This window comes from Rousettus aegyptiacus, unplaced genomic scaffold (assembly GCF_014176215.1).
Source record: "Rousettus aegyptiacus isolate mRouAeg1 unplaced genomic scaffold, mRouAeg1.p scaffold_m13_p_2, whole genome shotgun sequence".
In the NCBI taxonomy this organism is placed as follows: domain Eukaryota; kingdom Metazoa; phylum Chordata; class Mammalia; order Chiroptera; family Pteropodidae; genus Rousettus; species Rousettus aegyptiacus.
Genome location: NW_023416295.1, coordinates 143,099,458 through 143,118,227, shown reverse-complemented (window position 1 = coordinate 143,118,227; position 18,770 = coordinate 143,099,458). Strand labels below are relative to the sequence as shown.

The 18,770-nt window shown below is 34.6% G+C and overlaps 1 protein-coding gene across 1 annotated transcript in view; it reads right to left on the bottom strand.

Annotated features, from left to right (window-relative positions):
• Window positions 1-1,105: 1,105 nt before the first annotated feature.
• TM7SF3 (transmembrane 7 superfamily member 3) overlaps window positions 1,106-18,770 on the bottom strand; it is a 29,895-nt gene continuing 12,230 nt past the window's right edge. The window contains exons 6-12 of the mRNA XM_016119256.2: window positions 11,539-11,716; window positions 9,041-9,127; window positions 7,671-7,751; window positions 6,880-7,032; window positions 3,651-3,748; window positions 2,897-3,059; window positions 1,106-1,712 (exon numbers count right to left, since the gene is read on the bottom strand). Of these exons, the coding sequence (XP_015974742.2) occupies window positions 1,450-1,712; window positions 2,897-3,059; window positions 3,651-3,748; window positions 6,880-7,032; window positions 7,671-7,751; window positions 9,041-9,127; window positions 11,539-11,716 (1,023 nt within the window). The 3' untranslated portion in view covers window positions 1,106-1,449. The remainder of the gene's footprint in view (window positions 1,713-2,896; window positions 3,060-3,650; window positions 3,749-6,879; window positions 7,033-7,670; window positions 7,752-9,040; window positions 9,128-11,538; window positions 11,717-18,770) is intronic.

The window sequence follows — 18,770 nt, the reverse complement described above, 5'->3', positions numbered from 1 at the left end:
CACTTTTAAAAGCAAAAGTTAAAAATTTTCTAGTTATTTGAAATTTCAAAAATCTATTACACTTCGAAAAAACTCTTAAAAGCAGTATCATTTCAATAGTGGTTAACTCACAAATGTGCATGCAACCACCACAACCACTGTCACTCAGGTATGTTAGAGTCACCAACTTAAAGTCCAAGGCCGAGCCAATGGAAGAGGCTCTGACAGTTAAGAGAAAATACCATTAGGAGTAGGTAAGTATGCAGCCCAAGGCATCCAGGTACTTTCTTGGGGTGGAAAAAGTGTCAAATCTGAAGGGACTCCTTAGATTTCAAGGTACTAATTTTAAAAAGCAGCTCCATTGAGCCTCTCTTCACTTTAATAAAAGACAGATGGGTAAAAAGGTTTCATGTAGAAATTTTCTGAGATTGTATTCACGTTGATGCTAGTAACAATTTAGCCAAAAGAATTACAAAATGCAAATTTCTGAAAGGTTACCTTACTAATTACACTATAGATTAGTTAAGGTAGGAGTCATTTGTATCCTAAAAACAATTTACATGTCATCTAATGCAATTTAAATTAGTGATCAGATGTCAAACTAGTTTAAAGAGCCTTAAAAGAAAAAAAAACAACAAACAAAAAAAGGGCCATTATTTGGAATATAAATAAATCATCCATGTAAAAGTTCTATTATCTAAATAACCTGACCTATTTTCAAATAATTGAAATAATTTAGATATTTAAATTTAAATTACCATTTTAAGCAATAAAAGGCAAAAACAAAGGGTATCTACTGAACTATACACTTAAAAATGATTGAAATGGTAAATATTTTATCACAATTAAAAATAAGCAAAAGGGAAAAAAATAAATAAGCAAAAGGGTATCTAATATACTACAGAAGATACAACTAAGTATCAGACGGCTTTTAGTAAGAAAATTAGTTCTCCATCTTTTGTACTCTAAAGATCAAAGGCCCAGTATCAAATCCCTAAACCTCCAATTAATGGCCAATAAAGATTCAAACACTGAAATCAAACCACCCTCCATGCCCCACCACCTAGGTTTAAACAGACTGATGCAAAAGAATTGTTCAAGAAGTTATAAAAGAAACACCAAGAGCTTTAGAGAATTATCATTTATTTTTTATTTTTTTGTGTATATATAATAACTTGACCATACAAACCAAAAAGTAATTATTAAGTATTTCAAAAATGGAAATGCATCCCTACCACCACTTTTTTGGTCATCTTTCTCACTCTAACAGAATTATCATAATCTCCTTGGCACACCCGTACCATACATCAATGAGGACACCACCATATCATACAAAGCAGACACATCAACCTGCTTTCTTATGACTTGCATTGGAGACTGCTGAAGCAGGCTATGCATAAACACCAAAGCTGAGGAGGAAGTACCTGCCTTGTACTTCAGGATCACACTGACCAAGGCCCCCTTTGACGTTTATAGAAGTAGGGGTGTTCTCTCTCCAGCTGGCTGTTCCTTCTGGAAGAACTCTCTGATCTGGGTGAATTGGCCATAGAGCCTCTCTCTCAATGGAGGGATGTGGTGGCTAGGATCCAGAATGTTGGTTACTCTGCGCTCCCTCTCTCGTTTCCATAGTTTGTATGGGTGAGGAGGGAAAAGTGGTCGCCCTCCTTCTCTTCGCATTTGTAATGTAATTCCACTTACAGCCAGCATCCCCCATACTGCCAGGATAATAAAGTCTAAAAAACAGTAGAAAAACACAGTTTGAACTTTTGCATTTAAAAAAAAACAATAACCTTTCAGACCAAATCTGTGTCATCCTTTCTTAGTAATATTAGACTGTCTGTTAACTTTGTCTAAACATATGTTATTTCCTCATTTGCAAATCAAGGAATGAGTGAGGAAGCTGCAGTCTTTACATCTGAAAACAGGGATTTTCTATTATAGGCACCTGAAAATCCAGACTGGTTGTAAAGGAACTAGTTGCCTGGATTTTTGTCATTCCAATATTTTATGACCAGCGCCCACAGGTATAGTAGGGGGTGAAGAGCAGGCAGCATTCTAGGTATACCTTATAAATGTGTATCATGGAACATTAGACTCCAGTATGCTATCTTCCCACACCCCCTAGACTGGGTATGGAAATGCACGAAGAGATTCAACAACTTACACTGAGCTTCAAGTAAAGGCTTGGCAAAACACTATCTCGTATGTAAAACTTACAAGACATATGGGTTCCAATGAGGGCAGGCTCAGGATAGTGGAGGAAAAGATTTAGCTTTAATATTTATAACTATAATGATTGTGCTTACACATCTTCAATTCTAAGACATGCTTTACTATCCTCAATATTTTAACATTTCTGAAACCAACATATCTTATGACCTTTTTGAACATTTATACTAGTCTTTTTTTCCTTTGAAAAGTTAATGAAAAATCTTTAATGGAAAGAAATGTTACAAGTGAGAAAATGCTGACTGAAAATCATTTTCACTTCCAATTAGTAAATTACATGTTTTTTTTAAAGGAGGGAAATGAGAATAACTAAAAAATCAGGTTGCCGTTTTTATTCCTCAGCCCACCTCATCCCTTGAAGTGGCAAGCTTTATTGTCAGCATTTTTCTCACAACCAGGTAAACCTAAGTAATCTTGGTTTAGAAATTCTTAACAAAGTTAATTTAATAGATTTTTAGAAATATAAACTTCAACCACCTCACTAATTTAAAATTTTTCTATGATCATAAGTTATCAGTAACAGGGGACTCTATTAGCATTTGTATGGTGTGAGTTTCCATGTATCCAGTTAACTTTCCTTCCAACCAGTTAACCTTCTTTCAATCTAGTTACCTAGTGCTCTAGTTAGCACAGGTGGGCCAATATCCCTAGGTGACTATCATTCTTAATCTTGGATTCAGAGTCTTACCATTAGTTTGAAAAGGCACATTTGTGAAAGCTCCACGGAAATGAGTGTTGAGTGCTCTCTTGAGTACATTCAAAGTGATATAAGAAAGGCTTGTGTACAAGTAACTGTCAATAGCCAAAACCACTGAATAGGAGCCAATGAATCCACAAGTCAGTATGTTCAGCTGTGGAAGAGAGAGAGAGAGAATTTAGGCTTTACCTCCGGTAGAACAAGAATGGTTTCTAACTCTCATCACTGGCCTCAATCACAGGGAATCATTTCTGTTGCTCAGGGTACATGACAAGGGATCAAGTCTTAGAGCTAAACAAAGCTTACCTAAAAATATAAACTGAAAATAACATTCAACACCCATCGTGAGTTCTTAAAACACAGTTTACCTTAAAGAAAAAATATCCTCCCTGTGTAAGAACTTCAACAATAAAGTTTAATTAGATGAAGAACCATTCTTCTGCAGAGACAGCAAATGATCCATCAGGTTGTTACATTATCATGAGCCCTATCTTCTCTGCTCCCATTGTTAAAAGCATATGAACAGTGATAAGCTGCTCCACTTAAAAAAAAAACACTGTATGGTAATCATAATTACAACTTCTCTTGCTTTCATAGTAACACGGCTATTTAAAATCAATCATCTGATACAGATTATCATAAAGTTGTCTCTAGTGAATAAAACATACAAAATGATGCGATAAGTGAAAAACTGAAGGCTTAGGACAATATAATGAATAAATCTAACTTTTGATGAAACACTTACTATTCTTAGGCAGCCCATGAAAATTACCGGAATGAGAATAGCTATACAAGAGAAGGTTACCCAGAACACATCATCATTACGAAATACTGTTAGGTTTCCTGAAAAAGCAAAAAGAAATCGAGAGTAAAAGACAGGTTCACCAAGTTAAATTTCATTTTCTCAACATCTGAACGTGGACATCAGAGGTTTAACATGACAACCAGGGAGTATGCTGGCTATTATAAATTACAATTTTATTCATTTAAGTGTCAACGCAATCACCTTTGAAGGATGTGTCCTAGAAGGTACAAGGGTGGGAGGAAAATCAAGAAGGTAAAGGCTCTACATTTATTACCAGAATAATTTAGAAGAGGGTGGACTAGTCCAAGCTCTTCCATTCATCAGCTGTGATGCTGGGTCTCAGTTCCGTAACCCATATTATTAGAAGATTGAACCACTTCATCTCCAACCTCCAAATCATCTATTTTAGCTCTAAATTTCTATGATTCCAAGATTTTGTAATGCAGAGAAAAAATACAAGTAAATGGCATTCAGCATTAACCATATGAACTCTCACCCAACATAAGCAGCAAAATATATTTAAAAGATTTTTGCCATCAATGTATTTCCTGCCCAGCCACTGTGTCCTGGAAGATGTGATTTCCTAATGCATCAGGAAATACAGTAGCTGCTTACTTCTCCTACTAAACTCTCTCTAAAATGTGGCACACCTTGGGTTAACCCAGGACAAATATATTAGAACTCCTACTTAAAAGTTAATTTTAAATAGCAAGGATTTAAGCCTGACAATCAAATCATTCATACTGACACTGGCACCATCACTCAGTCCAACTGGAGGTGGCCCAATATCTTGAGACGCATGTATCCTGGAAGAGTGGGAGTTCTGTAGTGAGGATCTGACCTTGGAACCCACATTCTCAGAAAGTGACCCACAACATGCTAGAGTGAATTTATGGATCACATTCTCTAATTTAATTATCTTAACCTTCATAATATAAACATGTTTTAAAAAAAAAGTCTTTCAAGGAATCGGGGATTAAAAATAGTAGTTATAAACTCATATCCAAAAAGATATTTGCATACCAATGTTCCTAACAGCATTATTCATAGTGGCCAGGACACAGAAGCAACTGAAGTGTCCTACAATAGATGATTGGCTAAAGAAACTTTATATATTCCAAATATACAATGGAATATTACTCGGCCATAAGAAGAGATGAAATACTGTCATTTGTGACAGCATGGATGGACCTCGAGATAATCATGCTAAGCGAAATAAGCCAGACTGAAAAAGTTGAAAATCACATGATATCACTTATATGTGGGTTATAAACCTAAAAGCAACAAATGAACAGGACAGAGACACAGGGACATGGACAATGGACTAGTGGTTACCAGAGGGTAGGGGGTGAGGAAGGCAGGCAGAGGCAGATGGGGTAAAAGGGGTCAAATATAGGGAGGTAGGGGGAAGGTGAAGTGGGTAATGAGGATCAAATACATGGTAGCTGAAGGAAACTAGACTTTGGGTAGTAATCACACAATAGAATATAAGGATATCAAACTATTATACTTGAAAATTATATAATTGTATTAACCAATGTTACCTCAATAAACTTAATTAAGAAAATAAAATAAAGTGTATAACCATGAATGAATGAATGAATGAATAGCAGTTATGCGAGCATGTGAAGCCTAACCCTTCCAGAGTATAAACTCTTTGCTGGCCACATAATGTGAAAACAGTAGTAATTTAATGAGGTCAGTCAAATATTTTTCAAATTTTAATGTTTGCAAATTTTAATGTTTGCATCCACTGTCACTAAGGAAACACTCTATCTTTGAGCGATGACATAAATGGTATATGCTAAAATTATTTTTACCAGTAGGAATATCTTGTCAAAAAGTTTATAGTAAGTTTAAAGTAACCTGCTTCAGGTTACTTTTATAAGAAGAAAATTCTGAGGCCTTTCTCCTTATTTTTATTATCCATTTACTCCGCACTTCTACCCTGAGACGGTTTTACAAAAGATGAAACAAAGCTTCAGTATCTCATCCAAGGTTATAAGCTAGTCACATACTAGCGACAGAGTTAGAATACATACACAGGTTTTTGAGGTTTTTTCCTTACTTCAAAATTTATGCGATTTCTATTCATCAAAAGCACATTAACTACTAAAAATTCTAAACTATCATCCCTCCACTCTCCAAGAATTAACAAAAACGGGGCAGGGAAGAGCCAGCCCATCAAGTAGTTTTTGATTTAGCGCATTTAGAATAGGGCCCTATGTCTGCATTTTCAACAAACATCCCTCTCAAGCTGATATTTAGCCAAGTCTAAACAATGCTACTTAGCATAAGACTAGATAAAAAGCTACCTGCAGGTGGTGCTGTGGAAATAAACTTGGCTATAGGTTTGCTAAAATCAGAACAAAGGGCCTCAAAGGCCTCAAAACAGTCAGTACATGTACAGGTTATCAATTCTCTCTGACCTTAAAAAAAATCTTTAGAGACAGCCAACTGCATTCTGTTATACCATTTTCTCAAGAACTGATAGCCTCAAGAGACAGCTATACTTATATCGTAACATTTCCATAAACTTTAATCTGATATTGTAACATAAGAACTAAACATTATCACAAGAAGGAAACAGCCTAATAGAGTGCCTTGGAATGTAGACACTCTTTCTGCATTTTTGCAATAATTGGGAAATGTAAGTTATTGCACAACTGCAAAGAAAGTTAAAATCACTTTTAAAAAAAGGTTGGGTGTACGAGAAAAAAGACTAGAAACAAAGCACCAGGTTGCCTAATTCAGCTGCCATCAGAGTAGTGCCAATTTTATCTGTGGGATATTTGGCTTCTGCTTAAGAGTCATTGAATAAGGGTTGCAGGGTTTTAAAAAATAAGCAAAAACCACTGTTCTGCCATATATTAAGAAAACCCTTTATCTCCATTAAATCTGACACACACACACACACACACACACACACACACACCCATCACAACAAATAGTTACAAAGCTAACCCTAAAGATATTCTGTAAGTCATCTAGCATAGGGTGCCTTTGAAGAAAGAGGGATTCTTATTTGTATTGGCCTTCCAATGCAAATTTTCAGAATTCTACAGATGGTCCCAACTTCCTGATAGCGCATATTTGTACCTACAGAGCCCAAATAAGACCTTTCAAACAATGAACTAAAGACAAAAAACCTTAGTTATGTATTTGTTACCCAGTGGAGTGAAGAAAGTCACTGATGAGATGAGGAAGCCCAGTACTAGTCCAACACACAGCATACACAGCATGAGGATTCCAAATCGCCACCAAGCAGCTACTAAGAAAATCCCACCAATGCTTCCAGCGACGGCTGTTAGAATCAGACGAACTGCACAAAGGAAGATGAACTGTTTGACCAGAGGTAGCTTGTCCAACTGCATGCTTTAGACACAATATACCATTGCCGGAACCATCTTTAGCCTTTCTGTTGCTCAAGCACCAACAGAAGAAGGTTGGTGAACTCGTCAGTGGCGCCATGAAACCAGCACGGGCTCCCTCAAGGGAGGGGCCGGTCTGAGCCCTGGAAACTAGCCAGGGAGTAACCTGCCAGTACTGGTCAAGGGAGTGGCTTGGCACAACCCATAATTTGGGGCTGAAGAAGAAGGGGTGTCAAGTATTCTGTTAAACATGACAAGGAAGGAGTGGTTATATTTAAGGTAAAGAAAATCTTAACATTGTGATTGTTGTAAATCTCATAGTTCAATATACCATAGTTGGAACACAGGTTTATAATCAACATGACCCTTCATTTCCCTAAACACCAAGGAATTCACCATACAGATTAAAAACTTGGAAGAGAAGGTCTGAATAAGTAATTTAGAAAAAATGTTTAGAACATAGGTGGCCCATTACTTTACAGAGATCATATTACATACAATGCCAGTCAAACTATAGAAATAAAGATGGAGTGTAAACATGGCATCTTCCTTTTTTAACATCCAATTAAACTATGTTATTTTTACTTACCATCATATTTAATAGGTGTCAGTCTTGTAATCATGATATAAAAGAAGAATCCCATGAAAATAAAGCCTATGAAGAATAATTCTAGTAGCAAACCACCAGGAAAGGAAAATAACACAAGCTATGGTTAGGTATTCATTTTACATTGCAATTTAAATATCTCATCTTCAAATACATGCTTATATATTAGAGCATTCACAGAAGAGAAATAACTATCCAAAGGTAGGAAAACTTTAGAACTCATCGGTATAAATATAATTTTAGAATCCAATGGGAGCAAATAATACTTTGAAATGCATACAATATTAAAGTATTAACACTTTCTTGTGTACAGGTCAGTTTCAATTGCTAAATTGTTAATTATTAATTTCATAGCTCATTTTAATATATTTATATTTCCTTCTTAAAACAAAAATAGTACTTTTGTCATTGTATTTGATCTGAAATTACAGACTAAATCTCAATATAATAAATATTCCAAAGCAAAATATGACTTTTATATCTTCTTTTAATTCATCCTTTCCTATTTAGGATGAGCAATCAACTATTTTCTTCATCCATTAAAATACCTAGTAAAAGCTTTGGGACCTTACATACAGCTTAGCAACTAAATTCCTTGTTACAGAATCATTCTACACTTTGAGAAATTAAATAGTCTTCACAATATTCTCTTCTCAATCAAGGAAAAAATATATAGCAATGCAGAGAAAGGAGCTGCTACTTCAAACAATTTATTAAGGCAAGTTTAAAGAGTTTTATGAGATCAAAATTATGTTCACTCTCCCCTGATACTCCATTATACTCCTTCTTAATGAACTAAATAAGGATTTTTTAAAATAATTGTAAACATTAGTTACATAAAAGGCAACTAATGAATCTAAATCACTTTCATGAGCATATTTATATTCCACTCCCCGCACTAGGTTTCAATGAGCGGACCTCCCATTTGCTGTATGAACCTCCCAGAACTGAACAAATACTTTAATCTCGCTATACATGGAGCCTACAGCCTGCTTAATACAAAACCATGTTGACCACTATCACCAAATCCACACATTTTTATACTGACTTCCTGATTTCTAACTTGTTATCTTTAGCCAACTAGCCAATCTAGCAACTGATAAGGGTGCACAAATCGAATTTTATTCCTCTCTTAATAAAAGGAGCTTGTACCCCATTAATGAGAAAAGAGAAAAAATTAAAATGCAGAGCAACTCAGTAGAATCCTTACTAAAAGAACCTAGCCACAAATCTATGAAGATAGTGGAGATAAGCAGTTGCTTTCTCTTTTTACAGGTCAGAAATTCCTCCAGCAGCATTTAAGATTAAAGACCATGAGGCATGTAAATAGTTAACTATATCAGACACAATACCTGTTTTCCAGAATCTGTGTCCGAAGAAACAGATGAAGAGACCAAGCACAGCAAAAAGAGTGAAAAACACTTTGGTAGATACTCTTCCTAAAAATAATAAAAATTTAGTGCATAATGTATCCAATTTGATACTTTCTATTTAACAGAACAAAAGTTCATGAAAAAAACAAAGTGACAATACTTGATTCCATATATGTGTAAATTTATTTTTTTAAATATCCCTGCCATCCCTAATGAATTCTTCTCCAGAGGCAATGGTTGCTAATATAACAAAAAAAGAAGATAGAAATTTGTAACATATTCTTGGGTAAGGGGGTAGATGGAGAGGAAATGGGAAAGGAGGAAAAAGAGAAAGTGCCTAAAATAAATCATTGTTTCTTCACAAATAAACTACAAGAAAAAAGGAGAGGGAAGAGTAGGAGGAAGAACTGGATTAAAATAGATTTAAGAGGCACATCAAACTAAATAAAATGTTCAGACCTTATCTGAAACCTGATTCAAACGACAACAACAAAAAAAACCTGTGAAAAGCAACTGGGATGACTGGAGAAATGTAAACATTGCCTGTTAGTTTTATGCCATTAAGGAGTTATCTTCAATATTTTAAATTGAAACTTGAGTTGATGATATGTGGCTATATTTTTTAAAGACAGAACTTATCTTTATGATATATAGACTGAAATCTTTATGATATATAGACTGAAATCTTGTGAGCAAAATGATAATCAGAGATTTGTTCTAAAATAATCCAGTGATAAAAAGAGGGTGAGGAGGCAGAGACACAGGTGAGCATATAGCTGAAACAAGATAATGTCATGAATCAAAATTGTTAAGGCTGGATAATGTATATGAAGATTAAAATTTTTCATAACAAAAAAAATTAACCAAAACTCACATTAAAATAAAAGAACGTATACTGCACTATAAGACACATGAACAAATTACTGTAAATGTTATCAAACATACATATTGCTTTGGAAAAAAAATATAGTGTTATAACTAACAATAAAGCCCTATATGCTTCATAATGCCAAAAAATCTAAATCCTGTGATCTTTGGTAGGCAGAAACTTAAATACAAAACCATGACTTGAAAGACAGGGCTTAGTGAAGAATAAAATATGCTCACTAAATTCACCACCATCATGACTCCTTTGAGATAAACACAAGAAAGTAATCCCTGAACTAAAACCAAAAACAAAACACCGACACAAACTTATGTGAAAAACATTACAAACCCACCACCAATCGTAAAACATAAAATACTTAAGAGTACTCAAATGGAGATACTATGAAGACATTTAAAAAGGAAACACAAGATAAAAGACCAGAATTTTCAGGGCATAATATATACCCTCCTATCAGCTTTTCTAAGACCAAAGAGCCCAAAAGGAAAAGGAAACGAAAGATACGTCACATTCTAGTTAATTCAGACAGTGGTTGAAAATTGATAAATGGAAGGAGTTTACACTTCCTTTTTAAAAGGAGTAACTGTAATTCATCCCCAGTTGATGAGATAAAGCTCTTCTTTATTAAAAAAAAAAAAAAATTTATATAGCTATAAATAGAATAAAATGAAAACAGCATAATATGTTAACTAGCATTTGAAGTATCTGGGTGAACATTATGCAGAAATTCTGTATACTACTTGTGCATCTTTTCTGTGAAACTATTTCAAAATAAAATATTAAACACACACACAGAATGATCTTTCCACACCTCCACTGCCACCATTCTATCTAAACTACCACCATCTCTCACTTGGATTAATACAATGGTCTGCTAATCAATGTGTCTGCTCTTGCCCCTGATTTTTCTCAAAAAAAAAAAAAAGAGCCAGAGTGATCTCATTAAAATATGAGTCCAATCATGGCACTATCTACTCAAACCCTCAATGCCTTTCCATTTCACTCCCAATAAAAGCTAAAGCCCATACTATGACCTACAAGGCCACATACAAGCTACCTGACCTTGCACCTCTCACCCTCCTCAGTCTCCTCCAGCCACTGTACACGAGGCAGTTCTTCAAACACACCAGTAAGCTCCCAACTGAGGACCCCTGCACTGGCTGTGCCCTCTGCCTGGCAGGTACCCCCAGACAAATGGCTCCCTGCCTCACCTTGGGTTTTCCTAGCAAGGACTCCCCTAGCCATGCTTTCTCAGATTCTTCTCTCACTGCCACTTGTTATTTCCCTTTTCTACTTCCTTTTTGCTTCTCAGTGCTCATCCCTTTCTCATGTATTATATGTTACAAATATATCTTGTCTGTCTCATCTCGCACACTAAAATATAAGCTCCAGGAGGGCAGGTATTTTGTGTTTTGTTCAGACACATTCCAGTGCTGAGAACAGAGAGTGGAATAACATAGGGGCTTAAAAGGCATTTGTTGCATAAATGAATGAATGAATATAACAAAAGCACTTTTAATAGTTCTGTATTAGATGATACAGATCTTCAAAGCTAAAGAAGAATTTGCAAAGTTTAAATCCATATACTCACCAAGAGAAGAACAGTTACCCTCCACTGCCTCAAAGCTGCAGGCATATGTGTGAACAGGAACGTAAGCAGCGGATGTGTTTAGAAATGGGTCCCAAACAATGACATTATAAATGACACCTTGTCCCCGGAGGGAGGAGAAGGAAACGCTTGTCTTATCATTAGCTGTCAGGGTAACCACCTGAAGCCAAAAGTAATGTGTAATTAGTGTTTAGGTTTTTTTCCTAAAGACTATTCTATCATAATGACACTTACATGTGATATTAAATAATATTAAAATATAATTTTTATTTAAAATATACACTAACCTATTTATCTTTTTCTAAAGAATGTCCTACACAGTTTGTATGTAGTAATATCAATAAGCTCTTACACAAAATGTTTCTAAAGCTTTTATATAGGGTTAAGTATTAATAATTAAGTCAAATAAGATACAAATATGTAAAGACTAGTTAGGACAAAGCAAAAATTAAAAGTTTCTCTCATTTGCTAGATTATAAACATAAGGGCAGGAACCATATTTATCTTGCTCAGTAGTCTTTCCTCAGTACTTATCACAATGCCCAGCACAGAGTGTAGGAGCTCTTAATACTAACTACAGAAGTGGTGCAGACAGTGTTAACACCTCATAGCAAGTACCCACTGATTTGTTTAACAGGCTCTGAAATAAGAAAATATTACTTTTAGTTGTGTTATGCTGTAGTCCTTAAATTAAAAAATTCCCTTTTAAGGGTTGTTTTTTAAATAGGTAATACTTATAACATAAGACATAAAAACTCTATAATATGTAGATTTCTATTAATATAGGTGAGAAAATTAAATATTAGAGCTTCAGGGATAAATAATTATGAGCCTCTTAGAAGACTTCCACTTTTCAAAAATAATGCTTCATAAATGTTTCCTGGGCAAAGGATTTGGTCAAGTTTAACAAAATGTTAACATTACCTACAACTCTCCCAAGCTTTTATTATGAAATGTTCAACCTTCCAGAAATGTTGAGAGAATAATACATTGAATAAACTATATACCACTACTCAGATTCAACAATTGCTAATATTTTACCATATTTGCTTTTCTATCCCTCCCTCCTTCTCCCCCCATTTTTTCCTGCTGAACCATCTTAAAATAAGTTACAAATATTATGACGTCTCACTTCTAAATATCTCAGCATGCATGTCCAAAATACTGTTTCTCAAACTTAACGTGCACATGAATCACTGGGAGAGCTTGTTTAAATTCAAATTCTGATTCCGCTGGTCAGAGGAGGTAGCTGAGACTGCTTTTCTAATGACCTCTCCAGTGATGCCCATGCTATGTGTTCATCTACCACACTTTGAGCAGCAGGGTACAAAAGTATATTCTCCTATATACCCACAATACCTTAGCTCACCTAAAATTAATAATTATCAAATACAAAGTCCATATTCAGATTTTTTTGCAAATGTCTTCTATAGCTTATCTTCCTTTTAATCAAGATCCAACCCAGTTTCATGCATGGCATTTATCTCTAATCTCTGTAATCTAAAACAGTCCTTTCTATCTCCTTACTTCTATTCACCCAATAACTTTTGAAAAAATTAAGGTCGGTCATTTTATTTTTATTTTTCTTAACCTTGTCTCACATTTTTTTTTTTAATTAAAATTATTGGGTGACATTGGTTAATAAAATCATATAGGTTTCAATTCAATAATACATCATTTGTATATTGTACCATGTGTTCACGAAAGTTAAATTTCCTTCCTTCACCATATAATTGACCCCTTCACCCCTACCTACGCCCCACCTTCCTTCCCTCTGGTAATCACTAATCCGCTGTCTATGTCCATGAGTCTCTGTTTGTCATGTTTGTTTGTTGCTGTCAGTTTTATTATTCCATATACAAGTGAAATTATATGGTTCTCAACTTTTTGTCTGACTTATTTCACTTAGCATAACAATCTCAGCATCCATCCATATTGTCACAAATGACAATATTTCATTTTTTCTAATGGCAGAGTAATATCCTAATTGTATATATGTACCACAACTTCTTCATTCAACCATCTATTGTAGGGCACTTTGGTTGCTTCCATGTCCTGGACACCATGAACAATGCTGCTCTATTAACATCAGGGTGCCCACGTATTTGCAGATAAATGTTTTCAAGTTTTTTGGGTAGATAACCAGAAGACGGATTGCTGAGTCACACAGTAATTCTACTCAACATTCTGAGGAATCTCCATACTGTTTTCCAAAATGGTTGTACCAATTTACATCCCACCAGCAGTGTAGGACTTCCTTCCCCCCCACCCCCAACTTAACACTTGTTACTTGTCCAGTTGATAATAGCCACTCTAATAGGTGTGAAGTGGTAGTTCACTGTGGTTTTGATTTGCATTTCCCTAATAGCTAGTAAAGTTGAGCATCTTTTTATATGTCTGTTGGCCATTTGTATGTCTTCTTAGGAGGTCCTCTGATCAATTTTTATTTTAATTGGACTGCTTTTCATTGACTCCATGAGTTTTTGTATATTTTGGATATTAAGCCCTTACCAGAGGCATTGTTTACAAATATCTTCCCCGATTCAGCTGGGTATCTGTCTAGTTGATGTTTTCTTTTGCTGTGGAGAAACTTTTCAGTTTAATATAGTTACATTCATTTATTTTTCCTTTTACATCCCTTGCCTTTGAGCTCATATTCATGAAATTCTTTCTGAATACAAGGTCCATGAGTTTAGTACCTATGCTTCTGTGCAATTTGTTTTGGGTCTTATATTCAGGGCTTTGAGCCATTTTGAATTAATTTTGGTGTATGGTTATAGATAGCAACCTAGTTTCATTCTTTTACATGTGGCTTTCCAATTTTCCCAGTGCCATTTATGAAAGAAGCTCCTTTGTCGAAAATTATTTGCCCAAATATATGTGGGTTTATTTCTGGACTCTCAATTTTGTTTCATTGGTCTGTTTGTTTTTCTGTCAATATCATGCTGTTTTGATCACTGTCACTTTGTAATATAATTTGAAGTCAGGCAAAGTGATACCTCCAGCCTTGTTCTTTTTTCTCAGGATTGCTTTGGCTATTTATGGTCTTTTGTGCTTCCATACAAATCTGATGATTTTTTGTTCTCTTTCCTTATAAAATGCCATTGGGATTTTGACTGCATTAAATCTGTATAATGCTTTAGGTAATAAAGTCATTTTAACTATGTTGATTCTTCCAATCCAAGAACACAAAATATCTTTCCATTTCTTTGCATCTTTTTCAATCTCTTTTAATAATGTCTTACAGTTTTCAGTATATGTCCTCCTGCTTCATCAGGTTTATTCCTAGGTATTTTATTCTTTTTGTTGCAATCACAAAAGGAATTTACATTTTTTTTCCTGAAAATTCATTGTTAAAGAGTATAAGAACACCATGGGTTTTTATTAATTGATTTTGTATCCTGAAACATTACTGTATTTATCATTTCTAGTAGCCTTTTCATGGAGTCTTTACGGTTTTCTATATAGCAAATTATGTCATCTGCAAAAAAGGACAATTTGACTTCTTCATTCTCTATTTAGATGCCGTTTATTTCTTTTGCCTGATCGATCTAGCTAGGACTTTCAACATTATATTGAATAGTGATAGCAGATAGCCTTGTCTTATTCTTGATCTTAGAGGAAAGGTTTTGAGTTTTTCACCATTAAGTATGATGTTAGCTGAAGGAATGTCATATTTGGCCTTTATTATATTGAGGTACTTTCCTTCTATACCCATTTTAATCACAAATGGATGCTGTATCTTGTCAAATGCTTTTTCTGCATCTATAAATATGATCGTATGATTTTTATCCTTTTATTATTTTATTATGTGGTTTATCACATTTATCGATTTGCATGTTAAACCATCCCTGTGTAAGGGAAGTCATTTCATAGAATACTCCACAATCTGGATGTTTCAAGGTATCCAACTTGTACTTTCATGCCCTGTGTTTCCTGTAAACAGGAACTCCGAGGACTGAATTCATGTTGCTAGAACATTCCATAGGTGAATATGATAATGTCAGACTGTATGCAGGTAGACCCGCTATCAGTGAAACATTGACCACATGGAAAAAGAGGAGACCGTCAGAGCATTCTACTCTAAAAGTAGTTTTCAACATAAACAAATAAATAAAAATAAAAAAATAAAATTAGTTTCCCTTTTACAATTAGAATTTGAGAGTGCTATTAAAGCATCCTAGGACTATCCTGTCCCTCAATAATCTTTCACCTAAAGATCCTTGCCTGAATTATTTCACTGAAGGAAACAAAAGTTATTTCTTATTCTAATTATCCCTTCTATATTTATTAGCTGGCATTGTTTTGTAAAAAAGAACTTTCTCTCATCAACTGGAGATGAATTACGGTTCCTCTTTTTAAGAAGACAGGGGAAATTCAATCTCTTTATAAAAAATTTTCAGAATAATTTGATGTAAGCGTCTTTTCCAATGGTAGCAACTGGGAGTTTTTTTTTCTTTTTTCTTTTTTTAGTATCTGTATGGACTTGTTTTTATTTATTCCAGACCTATAATCAAGGTGAAAGGATTAAAAAATACAAATTGGTAGTTACGAAATAGTCATGGCGATGTTAAATACAGCCTAAGAAATACAGTCAATAATACTGTAATAGCAATGTCTGGTGCCAGGTGGGTACTAGACTTATCGGGGAGATCATTCTGTAAAGTATTTAAATGTCTAACCACTATGCTGCACACCTGAAACTAATAAAATATTGTATGTCAACTGTAATTGAAAAATAAAAAATCTTTAAAAAGACTTATAATTAACCATTTCTTTTGGATGACTGAGCTGTCTCAAAGTTGGCCAGGGCAAGCCTCTTCAAAGAGGCTTCTGTCTTTTTGACATGCCCTCATTAGCCAGTGAGGGTTTCATTAAATTCTGGCACACAACATCTCTCTCTCTCTCTTTTTTTTTTTTTATGGATGTGGCTTTGCAATATATGTATGTATTTTTTGGTCTGCTTTTTAAATTTTATGTTATTATTAGTTTCAAGAATATGGTACATTGGTTAGACATTTATATAGTTTATAAAACGATCCCCTTAATTGCTTTCTCTTCACTGGCTCTCCACTTAGCCAATACATTAATGCTAACTGCATTCCCTATGCCACGCTCCCATCCCCATGACCATCTATCAACTATTAATTTGTATTTCTTTAACCCTTCACCCCATTCTTCCAGCCTCCCAACCTCCCTCCCCACAACATATCTAACTCTTAACTAAAAGTTAAAAAGTAATCTTAAATGGTCCTATTACATGAGTTCTTATATGTATTTTTTCAATTACAGTTGATATTCAATATTAAAGTATACAGCACAGTGATCAGATATTCGTATAACTTATAAAGTGATCCCCCTGATGTCTTGCACCCCCATCTGACACCATATATAATTACTGTTACTGACTGTATTCCCCATGCTGTACTTTACATGCCTGCGACTATTCTACAACTGCCAATTTGTACTTCTTAATCCCTTTGCCTTTTTTACCCAGCCCTCGAACCTCTCCCATCTGGCAATAATCAGTTTGTTCTCTATATCTATGAGTTTGTTTCCATTTTATTTGTTAATTTGTTTTGATTTTCAGATTCCGCATATAAATGAAATTATATGGTACTTGTCTTCTTCTGTCTTATTTCACTTAGCATAATATCCTCCAGGTGCATCCATGTTGTCGCAAATGGTAAGATTTCATTGTTTTTTTTTTATGGCCAAATAATATTTTATTGTACATATGTACCACCTTTTCTTTATCCATTCATCTATCAACGGACGTATAGGTTGCTTCCATATCTTAGCTACTATAAATAATGTAGCAAGGAACACAGGATGCAAAGATCTTTTCGAATTAGTGTTCTGGATTTCTTTGGATAAATAACCAAAAGCTGGATCATAAGGTAGTTCTGTTTTTAAATTTTTGAGGAACCTCCATACTGTTTTCCACAGTAGCTACACCAATTTGCAATCCCACCAATAGTGTAAGGGTTCCCTTTTCTCCACATCCTTGCCAACACTTGTTTGTTGATTTATTGATAGCCATTCTGACAGGTGTGAGGTAATCTCACTGTGGTTTTAATTTGCATTTCTCTGATGATTAGTGACCTTCTACTGGCTATCTGTCCTCTATGGAGAAACATCTACTTAGGTCCTCTGACTATTTTTTAATCTGACTTTTTTTTGCTAAGTTATATGTGTTCTTTATATATTTTGGATATTAATCCCTAACCAGATATATCATTGGTAAACATCTTCTCTCATTCAACTGGTTGTTTTTCCATTCTGTTGAGTTTCCTTTGCTGCACAACTTTTTAGTTTGATGTAGCCCCATTTGTTTATTTTTTGTTTCCCTTGACCAAGGAAACATATCCAAAAAAATATTAAGAGCAATGTCAGAGCATTTACTGCCTATGTTTTCTTCTAAAAGTTTTATGGTTTTGGGTCTTACACCATTTACTACAGAGACTGTTTTACTCCATTGTACATTTTTGCCTCCTTTGTCATAGAGGTTTGGTTTTCTTTCTGGGTTCTTTATTCTGTTCTGTTGATCTAGGTGTCTGTTTTTATGCCAGTACAATGCTGTTTTGATTACTCTAGCCTTCTAGTATAGTTTGACATCAGGTGGCATGATACCTCCAACTTTGTTCTTTCTCAAGATTGTTTTGGCTATTCAGTGTCTTTTATGGTTCCATATAGATTTTAGGATTTTTTTGTTCTAGTTCTGTGAAAAACGCCATTGGTAGTTTGATAGGGATTGCACTGAGTCTACAAACTGCTTTGGGTAGTACGGATATTTTAATGATATTAATTCTTCCTATCCATGAGAACAGTGTAAGCTTCCATTTATTTCTATCTTCTTTAATGTCTTAAAATGTTCAAAGCAGTTTTTTTTTAACCTCCTTGGTTAAATTAATTTCTAGGTTTTTTTTTTTTTTTTTGGTAATTGTAAATGAGAGAGAGTTCTTATATTCTTCATGAGAATAAAAATGGTCTTCAAAATTTACTATTTTAAAAAGGACATACTGATAAACTTTTTCAAAAGAGTGTTCTAACTTGTGTCCTAATTTGTGAATAAGCATGATGAGCTTTCTTGTATAAGGCTCCCTTTTAGCAGGAGGCAACACAACTACAAAATAAGATGCTATGAGTCCCTAGGGTAATCACATATGCCTGTTTCAATCACTTCTTCATATACAATCTATCAGTCTCTTGGA